The sequence below is a fragment of the Tupaia chinensis genome, unplaced genomic scaffold (assembly GCF_000334495.1).
Source record: "Tupaia chinensis unplaced genomic scaffold, TupChi_1.0 Scaffold000063_1, whole genome shotgun sequence".
Classification (NCBI taxonomy): Eukaryota; Metazoa; Chordata; class Mammalia; order Scandentia; family Tupaiidae; genus Tupaia; species Tupaia belangeri.
The window spans coordinates 9,478,013-9,496,988 of NW_006159521.1; the positions used below are offsets into that span (position 1 = coordinate 9,478,013).

The 18,976-nt window shown below is 38.7% G+C and overlaps 1 protein-coding gene across 11 annotated transcripts in view; it reads right to left on the bottom strand.

The window, feature by feature from the left end:
- TCF12 (transcription factor 12) overlaps nt 1-18,976 on the bottom strand; it is a 479,077-nt gene that overhangs the window by 47,582 nt on the left and 412,519 nt on the right. For all 11 annotated transcript variants that reach the window (XM_027766014.1, XM_014581899.2, XM_014581901.2 and 8 more), the window contains 2 exons: nt 16,277-16,341; nt 3,781-3,859 (listed from right to left, as the gene is read on the bottom strand). In XM_027766014.1, coding sequence (XP_027621815.1) covers nt 3,781-3,859; nt 16,277-16,341 — 144 coding nt within the window. The remainder of the gene's footprint in view (nt 1-3,780; nt 3,860-16,276; nt 16,342-18,976) is intronic.

Sequence of the window (18,976 nt, forward strand, 5' to 3'; positions counted from 1 at the left end):
CATGTTAGTATTTTTCTTTGACTATGATGGCTGAATTAAAAACAAAGCTTATTAACACATTCATTATACAATTCAATAGCACAGATTTCTAGTAATCAGCTAAATTAAAGGGCAAAAGAAACACTCTCTCATTAAACATCAAATAAGATGGAGGAGATGTGAGATTTTACTTGGGACCATCATTTTTTGAAAACATGTCAAAGTCACTCAATTCTCCATCTCATTGCTGTCCCTTTATGGCCTATTCTCCTACCCAGTGTTCGTCAAAACCAAAGGATATGTTGGCGGCTACCTTACTAGATGAGGAAGAGAGGCAGTGGGAATGTTTAGAAAGACTGATAGACACTTCAGATGAGGAAGTGAAACAGGCTGTGGCAAAAATGACACTGATAATTTTAATAAAACTGTGCCAAGAGGGTGAGTAGGGTTAAAGTTACATCATTCTTCCTGTAATTTCAGCTCTGTTAAACAACAACTTTAATTCAATGGGTCTTTCATAGTCCGTCTATGTGGGCAACAGCTGTTCAACTTTACTAGACAGCTGAAGCCACGGTGTCTGAGACAGTGGCAGAACCTGCTAATAGCTGAAAGCAGCTGCCAGCAGTTCATCATCTCCACACTGGAATGCTTCTGAGCAGAGTCACAGCTCAGAGGCTAACACACAAGGCACAGGTGACAGCGAGGGCCATGGCACCTCAGAACTCTGATTTTCAGAAACCCTGAACGATGTAAAAATATAGCAAAACTTCATATGGTTGTTTAATGTCTTTTTCCAAAACAAACTCATACATCTTTTCTTCAGCAGCGCTCTTCTCTAAACGCTGCTTAGAAAAATATAGCTTAAGTTTTAAAATTATAGACTAAGAGATAAATATCAAACAGTCATGCAGTTTTATTTGTTCTTTTTTTAAATAATTACTTTTTTATTTAATTTTATTTATTTATTCAGTTATTATTAATTTGAACAGAGAAAGACACAGAGAGAGATAGAGAGAGAGAAGGAAACTGAGAAAGCAAGCCGCTAGGTCCAGGACTGGAACCGTGGTCGGCCATGTGGGAGTGTCCAGTACCTTAGACACCATGCCTGGTCCCAGTTTTATTTATTATTAATAAAAATCCTATTTACAATAACAACGGTCATGTTTCAACAAATTCATACTGTGGGACAGTATCTAGAACTCGTCAAAGCTCACATAAAAAAATTCTGGAAAAAGGAAAGTAAATAAAAACCACTTATTTATCTCCAGTAACAATATTCATCCACATTCCCAAGAGTTTCTTTTCTTAGCAGAAAAAACTATGCTATCCACAAGATTTAATGTATGTGGGTTTGAAAAACTTAGTCGGCTATCTAGCAGAAATGTACTCATTTCTGGGGGTTACACAAATACACAGTAAAGTGTGGAAAATAATTAGGTTTATTTTCTATACTACTGGGTTGTCAGAAAAGTCATGACATGTTTTTCTATGGAAAAATTTGTCATGACTTTTCCAACAACGCGATATGATATAAAAATTCTTGGTGTAGCACCTTTTCCATCTTAACTGTTTAGCCTTATTTTTTATCCTGTTAACAAATCTTTAGAAATTATTACAAATTACTCCAAGAATCATGGAAGATATTAAAAAAAAAATCACAAATTAGCAAATATATCAAGAGTCTCCAAAAACAAACATAAGAAGAGTTGTTAACATGCTTTTTTTTTTTAAATTTAAGTTTTGCTATAGGGTATATGTGCTCACTAGAGAGAGACAGAGACAGAGAAAAAGGGAGAGAGAGGGGAAGTAAGAAGTCACCCTCCAGAAAGGATGGCCATGCCACAATCCCGTCTTCCATTTTCTCCTTGGAATTTTAGGCACACCCGCACACACGCCTGGCGTGATTTTCAAGTTGTTAGATCTGGGACTTGAACCATATAGTCAGCCATGTGGGATCCAACTGCCTTAACTTCTGTACTACCTGCTGCCCGTACTGCCTCTCCTTGTAAAGTCGATTCCTTTCTTGTATGAGTAAGAAAGACAGAGAAAGTGAGGTAACGCTCCTGATGGATGGAGTCTTAATGCCACAATCCACCTCCAGCTCTTCTACAGCCCTGGATCATGGGCAAGCATATATCCAGCACACTTACATCATCTCTGGACTTGAACTGGGAACCTTCCCATGTGGATCACTGCACAAAGCGTAGTTGTTTTAATGCTGTGCCACTGTCTGGTACATTTACGAGAGAGATAGAGAGAGAGAAGGAAACTGAGAAAGCAAGCCGCTAGGTCCAGGACTGGAACCGTGGTCGGCCATGTGGGAGTGTCCAGTACCTTAGACACCATGCCTGGTCCCAGTTTTATTTATTATTAATAAAAATCCTATTTACAATAACAATGGTCATGTTTCAACAAATTCATACTGTGGGACAGTATCTAGAACTCGTCAAAGCTCACATAAAAAAATTCTGGAAAAAGGAAAGTAAATAAAAACCACTTATTTATCTCCAGTAACAATATTCATCCACATTCCCAAGAGTTTCTTTTCTTAGCAGAAAAAACTATGCTATCCACAAGATTTAATGTATGTGGGTTTGAAAAACTTAGTCGGCTATCTAGCAGAAATGTACTCATTTCTGGGGGTTACACAAATACACAGTAAAGTGTGGAAAATAATTAGGTTTATTTTCTATACTACTGGGTTGTCAGAAAAGTCATGACATGTTTTTCTATGGAAAAATTTGTCATGACTTTTCCAACAACGCGATATGATATAAAAATTCTTGGTGTAGCACCTTTTCCATCTTAACTGTTTAGCCTTATTTTTTATCCTGTTAACAAATCTTTAGAAATTATTACAAATTACTCCAAGAATCATGGAAGATATTAAAAAAAAAATCACAAATTAGCAAATATATCAAGAGTCTCCAAAAACAAACATAAGAAGAGTTGTTAACATGCTTTTTTTTTTTAAATTTAAGTTTTGCTATAGGGTATATGTGCTCACTAGAGAGAGACAGAGACAGAGAAAAAGGGAGAGAGAGGGGAAGTAAGAAGTCACCCTCCAGAAAGGATGGCCATGCCACAATCCCGTCTTCCATTTTCTCCTTGGAATTTTAGGCACACCCGCACACACGCCTGGCGTGATTTTCAAGTTGTTAGATCTGGGACTTGAACCATATAGTCAGCCATGTGGGATCCAACTGCCTTAACTTCTGTACTACCTGCTGCCCGTACTGCCTCTCCTTGTAAAGTCGATTCCTTTCTTGTATGAGTAAGAAAGACAGAGAAAGTGAGGTAACGCTCCTGATGGATGGAGTCTTAATGCCACAATCCACCTCCAGCTCTTCTACAGCCCTGGATCATGGGCAAGCATATATCCAGCACACTTACATCATCTCTGGACTTGAACTGGGAACCTTCCCATGTGGATCACTGCACAAAGCGTAGTTGTTTTAATGCTGTGCCACTGTCTGGTACATTTACATGCTTTTTTACAGTGAACATCTATTTTTTTCCATATCCTTTTCACTAAGTCTTATTGAATAAGCGAACCAAGAATATTTCCAAGTATTCCCACACATTATGAAATCATTAGATAAAGAAGCCTACCAGGCCAGCAGGTGGTGCAGTGGTTAAGGGTGCTGGATTCCCACATGGCCGACTGTGGTTCGAGTCCTGGACCTGGTGGCTTCCTTTCTTGCTCTCTCGCTCTCTCTCACTCTGCTCCTTCCTGATCAAATTTAAGTAAATTAATAAATAAATAAATTTAAATGGAAGAATAAATAAAAAGAAGCCTACCTGTGAGAGGTGATGGTGATCCAACTGGTGTTGAAGGATTTGATGGAAAACTACTGCTGGTATGATCAGGAGAATAAATCTAACCAGAAAACAAGAGACAGACACGCATTAATATGTGGTAACAGCAAAAATATAAATCTGTTCACACAGAGTTACAGAGTAAGAAATTTCCTCATCAATTTTACAACTATTTCAATATATATGGGCTACAGGATTCTCAATTTTAAAAGTAGGATTAAAAAGTACTACATATATTCTAATATGTGAGGAATAAAAGAGACCATATCTATTTATTATTTTAGTGGTACATAAAGTTTCTAGTTTAAAATAGAAAAAGAAGTGACTACAAAGTTAACAGAGTGTTAGATAAACAATCTTTCTAGAACATATCATTGAAATAATTAGTATTCTGTAAAAATAATCACCTCAGGAGTTACTAACTTATTTTTTGGAATGGCCTTTAAAAATAGTTTAGAAGTCAGACCAAGAAAATAATTTTTAAAATAGTTATCCTGGGACCAGCAGTTAGCGTAATGGCTATGTCGCTGGACTCCCACGTAGTTGACCGCGGTTCACATCCTGGACCCGGTGGCTTAAAACTCACGCTGGGCGTGTGTGCATGCGTGCCCAAGATCCCGAGAGGAGACTGGAGGAGAAGGGATTGCGTCGTGGCCATCCCCCCCGGGGGGGGGGTGTGATTTCTCGCTTTCTGTCTCTCTGTCTGTCTGGCGAGCACACGTGCCCTATAGCAAAAACCTCTCAAAAAAACAAAAACAAAACAAAACAAAAACACCTCACGCCAGGTGCGTGTGCTCTCAAGATCCTGAGAGGAGAATGGAGGAGAAGGAATTACAGGAATTGCAGCATGGCCATCCCCCCTGGGGGGTGATTTCTCGCTTTCTGTCTCTCTGTCTCTCTCTGTCTGGCGAGCGCACACGCCCTATAGAGAAAACCCTCTCCAAAAAAGTTATCCCTAAGCTCTCATTTAAAAAGTTACCCAGCTCGATCAACATTTTTGCCAATTTCAGCCTCAACTGATTATGTGTATGTTGTAAAAAATAAAACTCAACTCACAAAGGATACTTGGTTATCTTTGAAGAAAGTGAAAAAACCCTGAAGTGTTTCAAAAAATGTTCCCCAAATTACTTGTGGACTACACCTCCCAACAGGTCTACCTATTTTTTTTTTTTTTCTTAAATTTGCCAGAAGGGTATACTTTCTGGAGACAGAGAGGGAAAGTGAGAAAGCACCCTCCCATGGGAAGTGGCTGAACAGCAACTTCTCCATTTCTCTCTCCTTTTAGGAGTTTGGACACACGCACACGCTCAGCATGTTTCTAAGCAACTGTGTCCAGGACTCTAACTCTGTAGTCGGCCATGGGGAGATCTATAGATCACTGTCTTAAATGTGCCAAGGGCTAGCCCCAACCTACCTACTTTACTTTACTTGGGTGGTTGAAATAAATTAGTATACAGATCCTCAAGCTACTAGGAATCAAAGTATGACCTTTAGCTAATTTTTTATGTGTTCCTTGAATTTTTTAAAAGGTAAGAACTTTTAACAACTTGAAGACCAGCAATGTTGATCTCATAGTACCTCCTTGTTACTGATTACGCCCAAAGTCTTTTAAAAACCTTACCATAGGTTTACTTTTCCAAAATGTCATTCTAACTTAAATATATGAATTCTAGATCTGGCTATTTGAAAGAGGTGGTATTTAAAGATATTTATAATTATAATTAACTAACATACAAACTAAATTGCTCAAAGTACATATGGATAAATATAGATATTTGGAATTAGTGCTATATTTTATTTATTTATTTATTTTAGGTGTTTGCCATAGGATGCATGCACTTGCTGGAGAGAGACAGAGACACAGAGAGGGAAAGTGACAAACTGTCCTCCCTAGTTGGGAGAATGGCCATACTGTAATCTCTTTTCTCAGGATTTGGGGTATTTAGGCATACATGCCAGGCATGAGTTTCAAGATGCTGGGTCTGGGACTAGAACCGTGGTCAGTCATGTGCATGTGGGAGTCCAGTACCTTAACCACTATGCTGCCTGCTAGCCCAGGATGAATGCTATTTTTTGGAGACATTTTTGCTATAGGGCACGTGTGCTCGCCAGAAAGACAGAGAAACAGAAAGCGAGAAATCACCCCCTGGGGGGGAGGGATGATCACGCTGCAATCCCTTCTCCTCTTGGGATCTTGGGCATGCACGCACAAGCACTGGGAGTGAGTTTAAGCCACCAGGTCTGGGACTTGAACCATGGTCAACTACATGGGAGTCCAGCGGCATAGCCATTATGCCAACTACTGGTCTCAAGAACACTGGTTTTTGAGAGCAAGGTTATTTCTAGCGGATGACAGCACTCACAATAGTTTTTCTTTTTAAAATATTGACCACAATCTATTTACATTAGTTGACTCATCTCCCCTAGTGCTAAGATGCTAAACCAATTGTTGTGCCTGTTATTCTAAGACTGTTGGTATCAGCAGATGGCATGGTGGTTGAGGAACTGAACTTTCACACTGAGGTTCAAGTCCCAAACCTTGTGGCTCACCTTCTCACTTTCTTTCTCTTTGTTCCTCTCTGATTATTGCACATGCCCTATACCAAATAATAATAATAATAACATAGTGGTTACGCATCACTATACTTCCACATGGCCGACCATGGCCGACCACAGTTCAAGTCCTGGACCCAATGGCTTCAAAAGCATGCTGGGTGTGTGTATGTGCCCAAGATCCTGGGAGGAGAATGGAGAAGGGACTGTGGCATGGCCATCCCCCCAGGGGGTGATTTCTCACTTTTCCTCTCACTTCCTCTGTCTTCCTCTCTCTCTGGTTAGCACACTTGCCCTAGGGCAAAACCTCTTAAAAAAATTAAGTAATTCTAAGAAAAAGGAATAAGATAGAGCCAGAAAGACTTCCTAGGTGCTCTTAGTGCACGTATTTTTTTTTTTTAATTATTTGCTATAGGGCGCACGCGCTCGCCAGAAGGACAGAGAGATAGAAAGTGAGAAATCACCCCCGGGGGGGATGGCCACGCCACAGTCCCTTCTCCATTCTCCTCTTGGGATCTTGGACATGCATGCACACGCACCTGGTGTGAGTTTAAGTCACTGGGCCCGGGACTTAAACTGTGGTTGACTACATGGGAGTCCAGCAACATAGCCATTACTCTAACTGCTGGTCCCATACTGCAAGTATTAAGGGGACTTTTTAAATATTTACTGGTTAATTAAGTAAATTTTTTATTTTTATTTTTTGGAAAGTTTGTTTTTTTTTTTTGAAAAGATTTTGCTATAGGGTGCGTGCACTCGCCAGACAGCAGACAGAGAGACAGAAAGCGAGAAATCAGTCCCTAGGGGGGATGGCCATGCTGCAATCTCTTCTCCTCCATTCTCCTCTCAGGATCTTGGGCACACACGCACATGCGCCCGGCGTGAGTTTAAGCCGCCGGGTCCGGGACTCAAACCGCGGTCGACTACGTGGGAGTCCAGCGACATAGCCATTATGCTAACTGCTGGTTCCTAATTAAGTAAATTTAATACGAATCTCTGTTCATATTTGGCAATATGAAATATAAATAACAAAACTTTTAGCCAGAATGTCAGAATTTATGCATCTATATATAGTTTCCTCTTAAATGAAATTAAATGAATAATTATTTTTAAAAATAAACTTTCAAAAGTTTACTTATTTATTTACTTGAGAGAGAAAAAGACAAAGACAAAGCACCTCCAGCCAGGCCTGCATGCTACCCTCTATATCCCCAGTCTCAGTCAGCTGGATTACGGTCAAACACATGTGTCCATTGTACTTAGGGAGTCCTGGGAAGCAATCTTAGGACTCTCCATGTGGGTCCAGTTGCAACATCTCCCTGGCCCCTAACTCACCAGTTATTTTTTTATCATTATCTGTAAGGGTTAACAGTGAAAAAGCATTATAGAAATAGTACTCCCTCTCTGTAATACCCCCATCTTCTGTTTTCTTCTTAGTGTTTGTATTTTACTCCTCATCATCTAGATTTTTTCACTTGTTTATGTGTATCTCTTACCCTTTTCTCTAGTAAAATGTAAGCTCCCCAAAGAGCAAGGACCCTGTCTTATTCATTGCTGATAAATGGTGGCAGTGTTCATTATACAGTTAGAAGAATGAATGATATCATCTTTGCTAGGAATTTTCATTTGAGAGCTTCTTATCAGTCTTTGGCTGTATTTCTCTTTTACTCTTCCAGTTCCCTTAATGTAAGTTTCTTCAGAGTTCATCTTGTTTCTTCTCTATTTACTTATGTTTTTATCTCCTGGTAATACTGTTCTTTGGAAAGAATCAACAATTACTTCCTTGTATATAACTTCTAAACTGATGTCTCCGCTCACACTGGTTGCTGGGCTTCTCTATCTGGTCATCCTTTTTTCAGTTTCAAGCTTGGTCTGTGCAAACCCAGCCTTTGTACTCCCTATCCCATCTCTATTCTTTTGTCTCCTTTACCTCAGTTCTCAGCACCATGCTCATGGTCACCAAAAGCACTGTCTTTCTCTCCTTGTCCCCCATCCTTCCTACCTTCCCTCCGTACACATTAATACCTATAATTCTTTATAACGTTTATGGGACAGATATATGACATTCTCACTGCTGGGACACAATTTTAAATCTTTATTAGAACTTGTGGCAGGACTATTAATGTCTTTCTATTTCTTTTTTTCCTTTTTAAAGAGAGATTTTTGCTATAGGGTGTGTGTACTCGCTGGAAAGACAGACAGAAATCAAGAAATCACCGCAGGGACCAGCAGTTAGCATAATGGCTATGTCGCTGGACTCCCATATAGTCGACTGCGGTTCGCTTCCTGGACCCGGAGGCTTAAAACTCATGCCAGGTGCATGTGTGTACATGCCCAAGATCCCAAGAGGAGAATGGAGAAGAAGGGATTGCAGCGTGGCCATCCCCCCTGGGGGTGATTTCTCATTTTCTGTCTCTGTCTGTCTGTCTGGCAAGTGCACGCGCCCTATCGCAAAAACCTCTCCAAAAAAAAAAAGAAATAGTAACTAACAAAAAAAAAAGGAAATCAAGAAATCACTCCCCCAGGGGGACTGGCCACCCCACAATCCCTTCTCCTACATTTTCCTCTTTGGATTTTGGACACACATGTACACTCGCCCAGCGTTAAGCCGCTAGGTCCAGGACTCAAACCATGGGTGACTATGTGGGAGTCCAGCAACATAATCATTACGCCATCTGCTGGTCCCAAGTCTTTCTATTTCTAGTTACTTCATTCATCCCACATGTAACTGCCTGAACTACTGTCCTCAAATACAATTTTTTAAAAAAGCATTATTTTATTTAACTTTATTTATTTTATTTTGCCCAGAGAGAGACAAATTGAGAGAGAGAGAAAGAGACAGAGAGAGAGAGAGAGAGAGAGAAAGTCAAGCACACTTAACCGCCATGCTAGCTGCTAGCTGCTCAAATACAATTTTCTGTTTTCTTTCTTTCTTTTTTTTTTTTGGCGAGTTTTTGCTATAGGGCGCGTGTGCTCACCAGAAAGACAAGAGACAGAGAGACAGAAAGTAAGAAATCACCCCCCTAGGGGGGATGGCCATGCTGCAATCCCTTCTCCTCCATTCTCCTGTTGGGATCTTGGGCACGCACGTACACGTGCTTGGCATGAGTTTAAGCCATTGGGTCCGGGACTCGAACCACGGTCGAGTACATGGGAGTCCAGCGACATAGCCATTACGCTAACTGCTAGTCCCTCAAATACAATTTTCAATAGTCAAATCCCATGCTTCCTGTGGGCTACTATTGAATAAATAAGACAATGATATGTGATGCCTTCCATAATTTGGCCAAGAAAAATCTTTTAAATATTTTTAAGTATTGGGATCAGCAGGTGGCTTGGTGGTTAAAGTGCTGGACACTCCCACACGGCTGACCATGGTTTGAGTCCTGGACCTGGAGGCTTGCTTTCTCACTTTCTCTCTCTCATATCTCTCTCTGGTCAAGTTTAAAAAAATGAATGAAAAAATAAAATAATTAATTAAAAAAAGACTATCTACTTCTTTAAAAAATCTGTTTTTAAGTATCTTTATAATACACTTATAACTTACATACCCTGTTATTCAAACAAAAAAATTTAAAAAATTTTCTGAATACTCTTTTTCTTCCCTTCAGAATACCCATTTATTCTCCCAACAGAATGAAGATCACATCAGAGCTCGGCTCAAATACCACCTGCTCATTTATATACCATTTTCGCTTCCCTCATATTATTAGAAGAATCGGAACGTCTCTTTGGTCATTTCCTTCGCGCTGTGTTCTGCACTGCTTTGACCTTATCTGCTTTCTATTCTCTCCTTGTCCGTAAGCTTTCTGAAGGTGGTTCACTGTTCAACACCAAACTCATCACTCTGCCACTGTCTTCAAGTAGGTGCTTAATATTATTTTTAAAAACTTGAGTGATTAAATTGCACTTGAAATTTGCTACAGCAATTTATTGATAAAAGGCAGGATTCAGTGGAGCCAGGAGGTGCTGTAGTGGTTAAGTTGCTGGACCCCACATGGTTGACTCCAGCAGTTAAGAGTCTTGAACCCTTTGGCCTGAAAAACACACTGGGCACCTGTGCATGTGTGCCTAAGAAATTCCAAGAGATTTTATAGAGCATAAACATGAGAGAATGGAGAAGAAATTGTAGCCTGCATCTATCCTGGGGGTGATTTCTCACTTTTCCGTTCTCCATCCAGCTCTCTTTGGTGAGTGCACACACCCGAACCACCCCGCCCCCCAAAAAAGCAGAACCCAGTCAGTGGCAGTATTTATCTTAGTATTTAAGAAATGGGAGTCAGATCAAGGATGGGAAAAAAATAAAAATATACAGGAAACAAGAAATGGAAGATTATTTGTTGATGATAACATGTATGTTGATGTGCTTGATAGAGCCAATATACAGTATATTCTGGATGGAAAGTCTCATTTTGTAATGCTATAATGATGTATAGTAAATGAATATAAATAAATAAATTAAAAAAAATGGGAATCAGTAATAGAAATACCAAAGCAGGAAAAAGGAGCTTGTCATAAAGATAACTTCAATTCAAATTAGTTTCATGGCATATATAAGCTTTGAAGACAATACTATGGTGAGGTTCTACTATTTATGGGAATTAGTGTGGAGTACTAAATATCCATGTCACACTAAAGTAGGCACAGGATTCTGAGGGAAAAAATGGACTAACTCTGCTTTTACAGTTATTCTCTAAGCAGGTCAAAAACTGGTGACAGCACCTTTATGTCAAAAAAGGAAAAGGGGGGCAGGCAGGTAGTATGCTGGTTAAAGGCACTGGATTTCCACATGGCCGACCATAGTTCGAGACCCGGACCTGGCGGCTTGCTTTCTCCTTTTCCCTTCTCCTGTCTCTCTCTGGTCAAATTAAAAAATAATAGTAACAGGGACTGGCAGATGCTATGAAGGTTAAAGGCACTGAACTCTCGCACATGGACGACCACAGTGAGAGTCCCGGATTCGGCGGCTTGCCTTCTCACTCCCTCTGCCCTCACTATGTCCCTCTCTGGGCAAATTAAAATAAATAAAAATAAGATAATCCATTAAAAAAAAGGAATTAAAAGAAATGATTATTAAAAAAAAAAAGTAAAAGCCTGGGGCTGATAGGAAGTGTGGTGGTTAAGGAACTGGACTCCCTCATGGCGCACCGTGGTTGGAGTCCTAGTGGCTTGCTTTCTCATTATCATTTCTCTCTCTTTCTGACCAAAATTAAAAGTAACAATAACAACAATAAATAAAAATAAATAAATAATTCTTTAAAGAAAGACGGGAAAATGTTATGTTTAGGGTCATAAAAAAATCACTACCCTAAATGACTTAGTAAAATGCTCCCATGCTGTATGTGAAAGAGATGTCATTGCAAACAGAAGCAGTATAGAAAAGGTATCAAGCATAAAAACTCATATTTTTTTCTTCTTCAAAAGGAGCTTTTTCTATTTGTACAAAAAAGCTAATTTCCCCCCACTAACCCATCACATTTGCTGATTCTGCTTTGCTATCAATTACAGTGATGACAGACAGAACTGTTATCAATACGTTTCTTGAACTTATAGATGAGATAGCTCAGAAAGTTAAGGACATTTTCTTGTGTTTTATTTTCATGAAACTGTGTATGTTGGGGAGAGGAGGATCACCACAACATTAGGAAAGCATGGTGATGGTCTTCTGATCACTTAACTTTATCTCTGTATTCCATTACCAAATCACAAAGTATACTTATTCTATAAAAATTATTGGGCTACTTTAAGAAATTCTAAACATTAGCCTCTATTTGGCAAGAATACAATTCATACTTCTTGGTCTTAAAGAACTTCTACATTGATGTTTGAGGAAAAAAAGAAAAAGTCAGTCAGTTAAAAAATGGGGGTAGTGATTTAGAGTGTGGAGCATAAACACAAACTAAGAACTCATTCTGCATGCAGTCCATGGTCCTACGCTGTTAAATGACCAATGATGAATAACTCACAATACCTTCTGCCAGGCTTAAACGGTAATATGCCTCATTTTACTGCAACAAATGAGGCTCCTCCTCCTATCAGTCACGGTCCATTCCAATCAGCAGGGTGCCAAAAAGCCAGAGGCTAATGAAAAGGGTCTCAGACAAAAAGGAAACAATGGAGAGCTCCCAAGCCCAACCCTGGAACTGTGAGCCCAATTTTTTAAACACTACAGTGCACATTTCAGTTAATCTTTATTATGCTAATGTTATTGAGTCTAAGGAACAAAGAAACTTATTTCATGAATTACTTTTAAACGTCAACTTCCCTGATTTTCTTTTCTTTTGTTAAAGGCTACTGACCATTTAACTATCCTGATTAAAATACACACACGCACGCGTGCATGCACACACACACATACACACACACTCTCAGGCACACACACACACACTTTTCCTTACTCTGAGGTAGAAATCAAAACATAAATTATCACAAAGAAGTCTGATATAATCAACAAAGTTAAACAGTCCTCTTGTTTGATCTCTTCTAAATTAAAGACCAAGTGTTTTGATATGGTATTAGGCACTGAAATAAACCAGATGTTTCTTCCTCTATATAACTCTCCATGGGCACAATCTTAAAGGGTTATTGTCTGGCAAATGTTCAGGGAAACACATTAGAAATGGCACAAATACCCAGATTTTCCTTTCCTTCTATCTACCCTAGTTTATTATCTAAACTAATGCATAATCCACAGGGCTTTGGGAACTTTGTGTAAATACTTTCATGTACAATTCTCTTTCTTGCTATCCTGAGATTAAGACCACAATTATCCAGGCTTAAACCTAAAATAAAGGAACCTTTGCAAATGCATTATCTGGCCTCACATGTTTAATCACAAAGTATTCTGCGTGCTCTTTAATACCTAAACTGAAGAACAAAGGTTGTACCCTCTGATGTTTCACACATGAAAGACCTTTTAAGACATACATCAGACAACTGGGAAACTAGAATTAACTTCTAATGACAACAGCATGGTGTTTCTCTACCTAAAACTACATGATATATTTGAAATGTCACGTTCTAAAGAATTTACACTTTTAAAACAGTCATGGACACTATTTCCAAAAGTCTGAAATGTCTAACATAAGTTTTAATATGCATGTCAGACTCTCAATTGTAATCCTCACTAAATTTATTTTCCTTATCTCTTCTAATCCTTTCTTATACCCAGACATTATAATGTTTTTGTTTTTAATACATTTTGAGAGTGCTAGCCATATATTTAAACGAATGTGAGTCTGCAATGGAAGTCAGAGAAAGAATGTATTTGGGGAGGTGTCCAGCTTGGGGGTGTGGGGTGGGCAGCAGATGGATTGAAGGAAGGGATGTGAAGTGTGCAGACTATGGCATGCCGTGATGGAGCAGATGGAATGCATCACCATCAGCTATGACAGAAATGATTTATGGAATGACCTGGCTGCTCCTGCCTAGTAACAACACAGGGTGACAGAGTTGAGTTTCCATGACAACCAAAGCCCACCCACTAACTAAATTAAACATAACTGCCCTAACCCCCCTTCTACTCACAGTGAATTTGGTTTTATTTTTTTTTCTAAATGCCATCCTGGTTTAGCTAGTACGCTATTCACAATATGGTAAGAAACCCAAGGACTTGAAGGTTAACTGAAAATGAACTTTCAAGTCCATTAAGAACGTCACCAATTCTTGTCTGCTTTATGCCAAGGTTTCTTTAAAGACATTTTCCTCAAATAGAACCAACAAATGACCTTTGGAAAGAAGCCCCCAAAATGCAAGTTATAGTTTTTGGTGTTGCCTAGTAATGGAAGTTCAAATGTTATTTGTCCTCTTACACGTGAAATACCTGCTAATAAATTCTTCCAGAATCAGCAAATATGACAAGCCAATCAAGTATCTGGGAGCCTCTCAGATTTAATACAGTAAGAATGATCTTTGTAAAAAGATAGCTTTCATCAAGTGGGAATAAGTCCAGAAAAAGGTGGGACGAAATTCTCTTAAATTTTCATGTACACCCTATAAAATGGTAATTCCAGACATGGACAGCAGAGTTAGGAACAGGGTCTGGAGCTAGGCAGATCAGGGTTCTGGTACACATGAGCTTCCCCCTTACTAGCTTGGTGATCCCGAGGGCAAGCTACTTAATCTTTCTGAGCTCCAGTTACTTAACCTTTTAAACCTTAGTTCCTCATCTGTAATGTGGAGATAATAATCCCAACCTTACAGGGTTTTCTTGAGGATTAAATAAAATAGGACATGTAAATGCTTATTGTGCCTAGCACCCCATAAGCACTCAAAGGGTAGTTGATTCTTGTGTGTTTTGTTATTTTCAGTGCTATTATCATTATATGATCTAAGATTGAATTCAACAAACGTTATCCATTTTGTGTGGGCCTCTACTCTGCAGCAGATAAATGTGACTTGGCTTCCTTTCTCAAGAAGCTTGTACTTAGCTGTAGAGAAAGGTTTATTTATAGAGACAATATACAAAGAGGTTTATCTCCTTCAAAGTTCGGCGGTTGCTTCCTATTACTCACATATTACAGTGCTCTGCTTTCCCCACCACCAGCAGCAAATGTGTCTGAGAGTTAACTGTACTTCACAGGAAATATGAGACAACTCTGGGAATTTTAAGAGGCATGTTGCTCACAAGGAGAGAAGAAAGAAAGAAGGAAAGCCTAAAGAGAAATTTCAGAAAGCACACAGCAAAAGTGACTCTTCTAAATAATGACAATTGGAATCTTCTTAGAATACTGATAAATGTTCTCCTTTAGTTTCAGCATCCAAAAGAAGAGATTTTTAACATTTTAAGAATCAGATAGTAGGGCTGGCACGTGGTATGGTAACATGGCTGACTGCAGTTTGAGTCCTGGGCCTGGTGGCTTCACTTTCTCACCCTCTCCCACCCCTGGTCAAATTAAAAAGTAATAATAAATGAAACCTGGGGTTGGCAAATGGCATGGTGGTTAAGGGTGCTGGACTCCCACATGGTAGACTGTGGTTTCAGTCCTGGACCTGGCTGCTTGCTTTTTCACTTTCTCTCTCTCTGTTCCTCTCTGGTCAAATTAAAATAAATAAATAAAAATTTAAAAAATAAAATAATTCTTAATAAATAAATAAAAAGTTCAATAAATAATTCTTAAAAAAAAAAAAATCCGACAGTAAACACAATCATTGCTTTGTCACTAGTGTCCTGAAGTTATGTAAACCAGCTGCTCAAGAAACTACTACAGGAGTCCTTTGAACTCATTTTACTAATGTTAGCTAAAGTTCTTCAATGAATCTGCCTCACCCCCTTTCTTTCTCAGAGATTTCTAGCTTTAGAACTAATCAGGGGCATCCTGTTTTTTCCTTTAAAAAATATGTAAAATCCTGGGGTTGGCAGGTGGCGTGGTGGCGGAGGCACTAGACTTCCACATGGCCAACCACAATTTGAGTCCTGGACCTAGTGACTTGCTTTCTCATTTTCTCTCTCTCTGAGCAAATAAAAAAAAAATAATAAAGAAAATAAAATAAAGAATTATTTAAAAAAATGTAAAATCCGTTCCATCTTCAAAAAGCTCTTTATAATAGAAGCATTTTCTTCTGTGGATCAGAGTAACAGAGTCTTCTTCCTTGGTTCCAGCGATTTATTTAATGACCATTCACAAATACGAATTTAAAACAAATAAATAGGCTTAACAATTAATTTCAGCAATTTATGTTTTAAATTAAAAAAAATACCCAAGTGTCTCTTCCTTCTATCTATACCTGTTCCATTAAAACAAAGACTTATTTAAATTTTAGTCAGAGGAAATCAATATAAACCCAGAATAGCTCTGAATGAGTAATGAAGTTGATTTTGCTCTAACTTCACCCTTTAACTATGGCACTTATTATCTACAAAACCCAATCACTGCACTTAGGAGCGTAAAATTCATTTGGTAGAATATGTGAAAACAGTACTCACAGATGCCAAAGCCTTTCCAAGTGCATCACCTGTCTGCGAGCTTCCAGCGGCATTCCCTCTGGTTCCTGGGTATTTCAAATGGGGAAACAAAAATTTTTTATAAGGGGCGCTTGATGGTGGTACAGAAATAAAATGTAATGCTTTGTGAAGATGACGCATACAGAAGGGTTCTGGGTTTGCGTCAGGAAATCTCCCTGAGCCCATGACTTGAGGCGGGATGAAGCTAGGGGTAGATCGCAGTGTCAATATCCTGTTGGGAGTGCTGTTTCTCTGTCCTCTCTCGCTCATAGGAGAAATAAACTTAAAAGAAAAAAAAATTTTATCAGGCAAGCGTGCTTTCTTTTTTAGCACTTTGCCAGTATTTCAAGGGTATTCCTTGTTGTTATTGCATGTCTGTCATATAAACCAGGACATTCTCTACATGTGTTGTACTTAAGCTAAAAGTCTAGATGGGTTCCCTACAAGTTTCTATATCAATGAAAATCGTCGTCTCTTGTGGGGACAGTCAATGGTGTGGTGGTTAAGGCAGCTGGATCCTACACGTCCAACTTCCCAGACCTGGTGGTATGTGCAAAGACAAACACCAGGTGTGCTAGTGTGCCCAAAACCCTGAGAGGAGACTAGAAAAGGGATTGTGGTGTGGCTCTACCCTCTGGGGGTTGACTTCTCACTTTCTCTTTCCTTGGTGAGTGCATGTATCATAAAGCAAAGACTACTAAGTCATCGGGAAAGTCATGATGTGTTTTTCTATGTAAAAATATGTCATGACTTTTCTGACAACCCAAGACATATATAAATATTTTCTTTTGCTTGTTCTTAGGGCAAGATTTTTAATATATGGTGTGTGTACTCGCTGGAGAGACAGACAGAGAAAATGAGAAAACACCCCTCAGGGAGATGGCCATACTGCAATCCCTTCTGCTCCATTCTCCTCTTGGGATTTTGGTACACATGCATATGCACTTGGTGTGTTTCAAGCTGTCCAGTCCAGGACTTGAACCATGGTTGGGCAGGTAGGAATCCAGTGCACCAACCACCATGCCACCTCTTGGCCCCCTTTTCTTTCATTTTTAACCTCAATGCCGAAAAAGCATATTGAAAGACAGGCGATTTATTAAAGCGCTCCAAATTAGGTTTCAGGAAATTTTGCTAAACCCCACAGCTTACCTAGAATGCTATCTGATCCATTGATGGGAGGAGTGTGTGAGGCAGCAACATAAGGTGAACTGCTGGTACTGCTGCGATGAAAACTGGACATTGGTGGAAGACTGGTGTTTATGTCTGTTGGTGAAACTGAGTGTGGAGGATAACTCTAGAAAAAGGGGGAAAGAGACATTATCTATTACACATGTTTCTCTATTCACATACAAGGGACAATTACCATAAAAGGTTAAAAAGAGCACTGTAAGTTAGCAGCTAAATTTAAAGTATGACTATTGTTATGTACTTTCTGAAAAGGCATGCTAAATGCAGTAAAGCCTACAAGTACTTCAAACATCATAAGTTTTGGCAGAATCAAAATTTTACACTTGCAATCCACAAAGAAACACACGTGAGGACGAAGTGCTCTGCACTCTCGTCGTGTGTCAATAGCCTACCAAGCGGTCATGTGAATGAAGGCTGCCATAACTATTGGACTGAGACATGTGGGAAGTGGAGGTCCCCAGAATTCCACCAAAACCAGGCTGGCTCATCCCATTTGATGAACTCCAAAGGTCAGAAGAATTGTGGGTCCCATCTAAGACAAAAAGAGAAATAAAATTTTCCTTAGCTAAAATTTTTTTTATTTTAATGATGCTTATAAAAAGTTAAAGGGTATCCTCCAAATTTTCTTTCTTTCCTCTCTTTCAACTTAGTCTTCTATCTAGTTTTCTTTCCTCTAAACTGTAAAATTACTATTTAAAGTTTACTGTTTACAAAGAGCAAGTTTTATAGAATAGGGGGAAAAAAGTAATCCAAACTATAGTGGGTAGGTAATTATATATATATATAAAAAAAAGCCAGAAGAATTAAACTTGTATTAAAGAAGATGATAAAAATTCCAAATTCGGAGATAGATTGGATTTAATTTTTGGTAGATGATATGCCCATAAATACACAAAATTGCTCTTAATTCATAATAGGCAGTGTATGCATACATTGTATCTGACATTTTAAAACTGGAACAAAGGTTTGCAATAGTAACTTAGGTAACTGACTGATAATGATAATATTATAGTCAGCCTTCAAATGAAGTGTGTCAGCAATGACTTTTCTCACCAACTGAAAGTCCAGGAATTATTTATGCAAAGCCATATACATATTATATATATATTATATATATATATATGCTTCCCATAGTCTAAAACCATAGGAGATCACATAAAAATGATTTGCTAGATACAAATGAAAGGAAATACAACACTTTTTCTCCTTTAATAACTTTGGTCTATGATATTCACTATTTATACTGGTAATTCTAGGTGTGATGTAAATCTGCAATTTAAATAAGAAACCAGAATTGTCAATAGCTTTGATACATTAAATTCTAACATGAGCAAGAACAGCTCTACTCATTTTTCTTAATTTAAGACCTTTATAAAACCAACGAACAAATACTGGATGGGCACTCTAATGGTTTGCTGGATAATGCCAACTAAATTGTAGTCAGAAATAAAAAATACTTGAAAACTCTAAAGCTAAATTTTAACTTACTTAAGC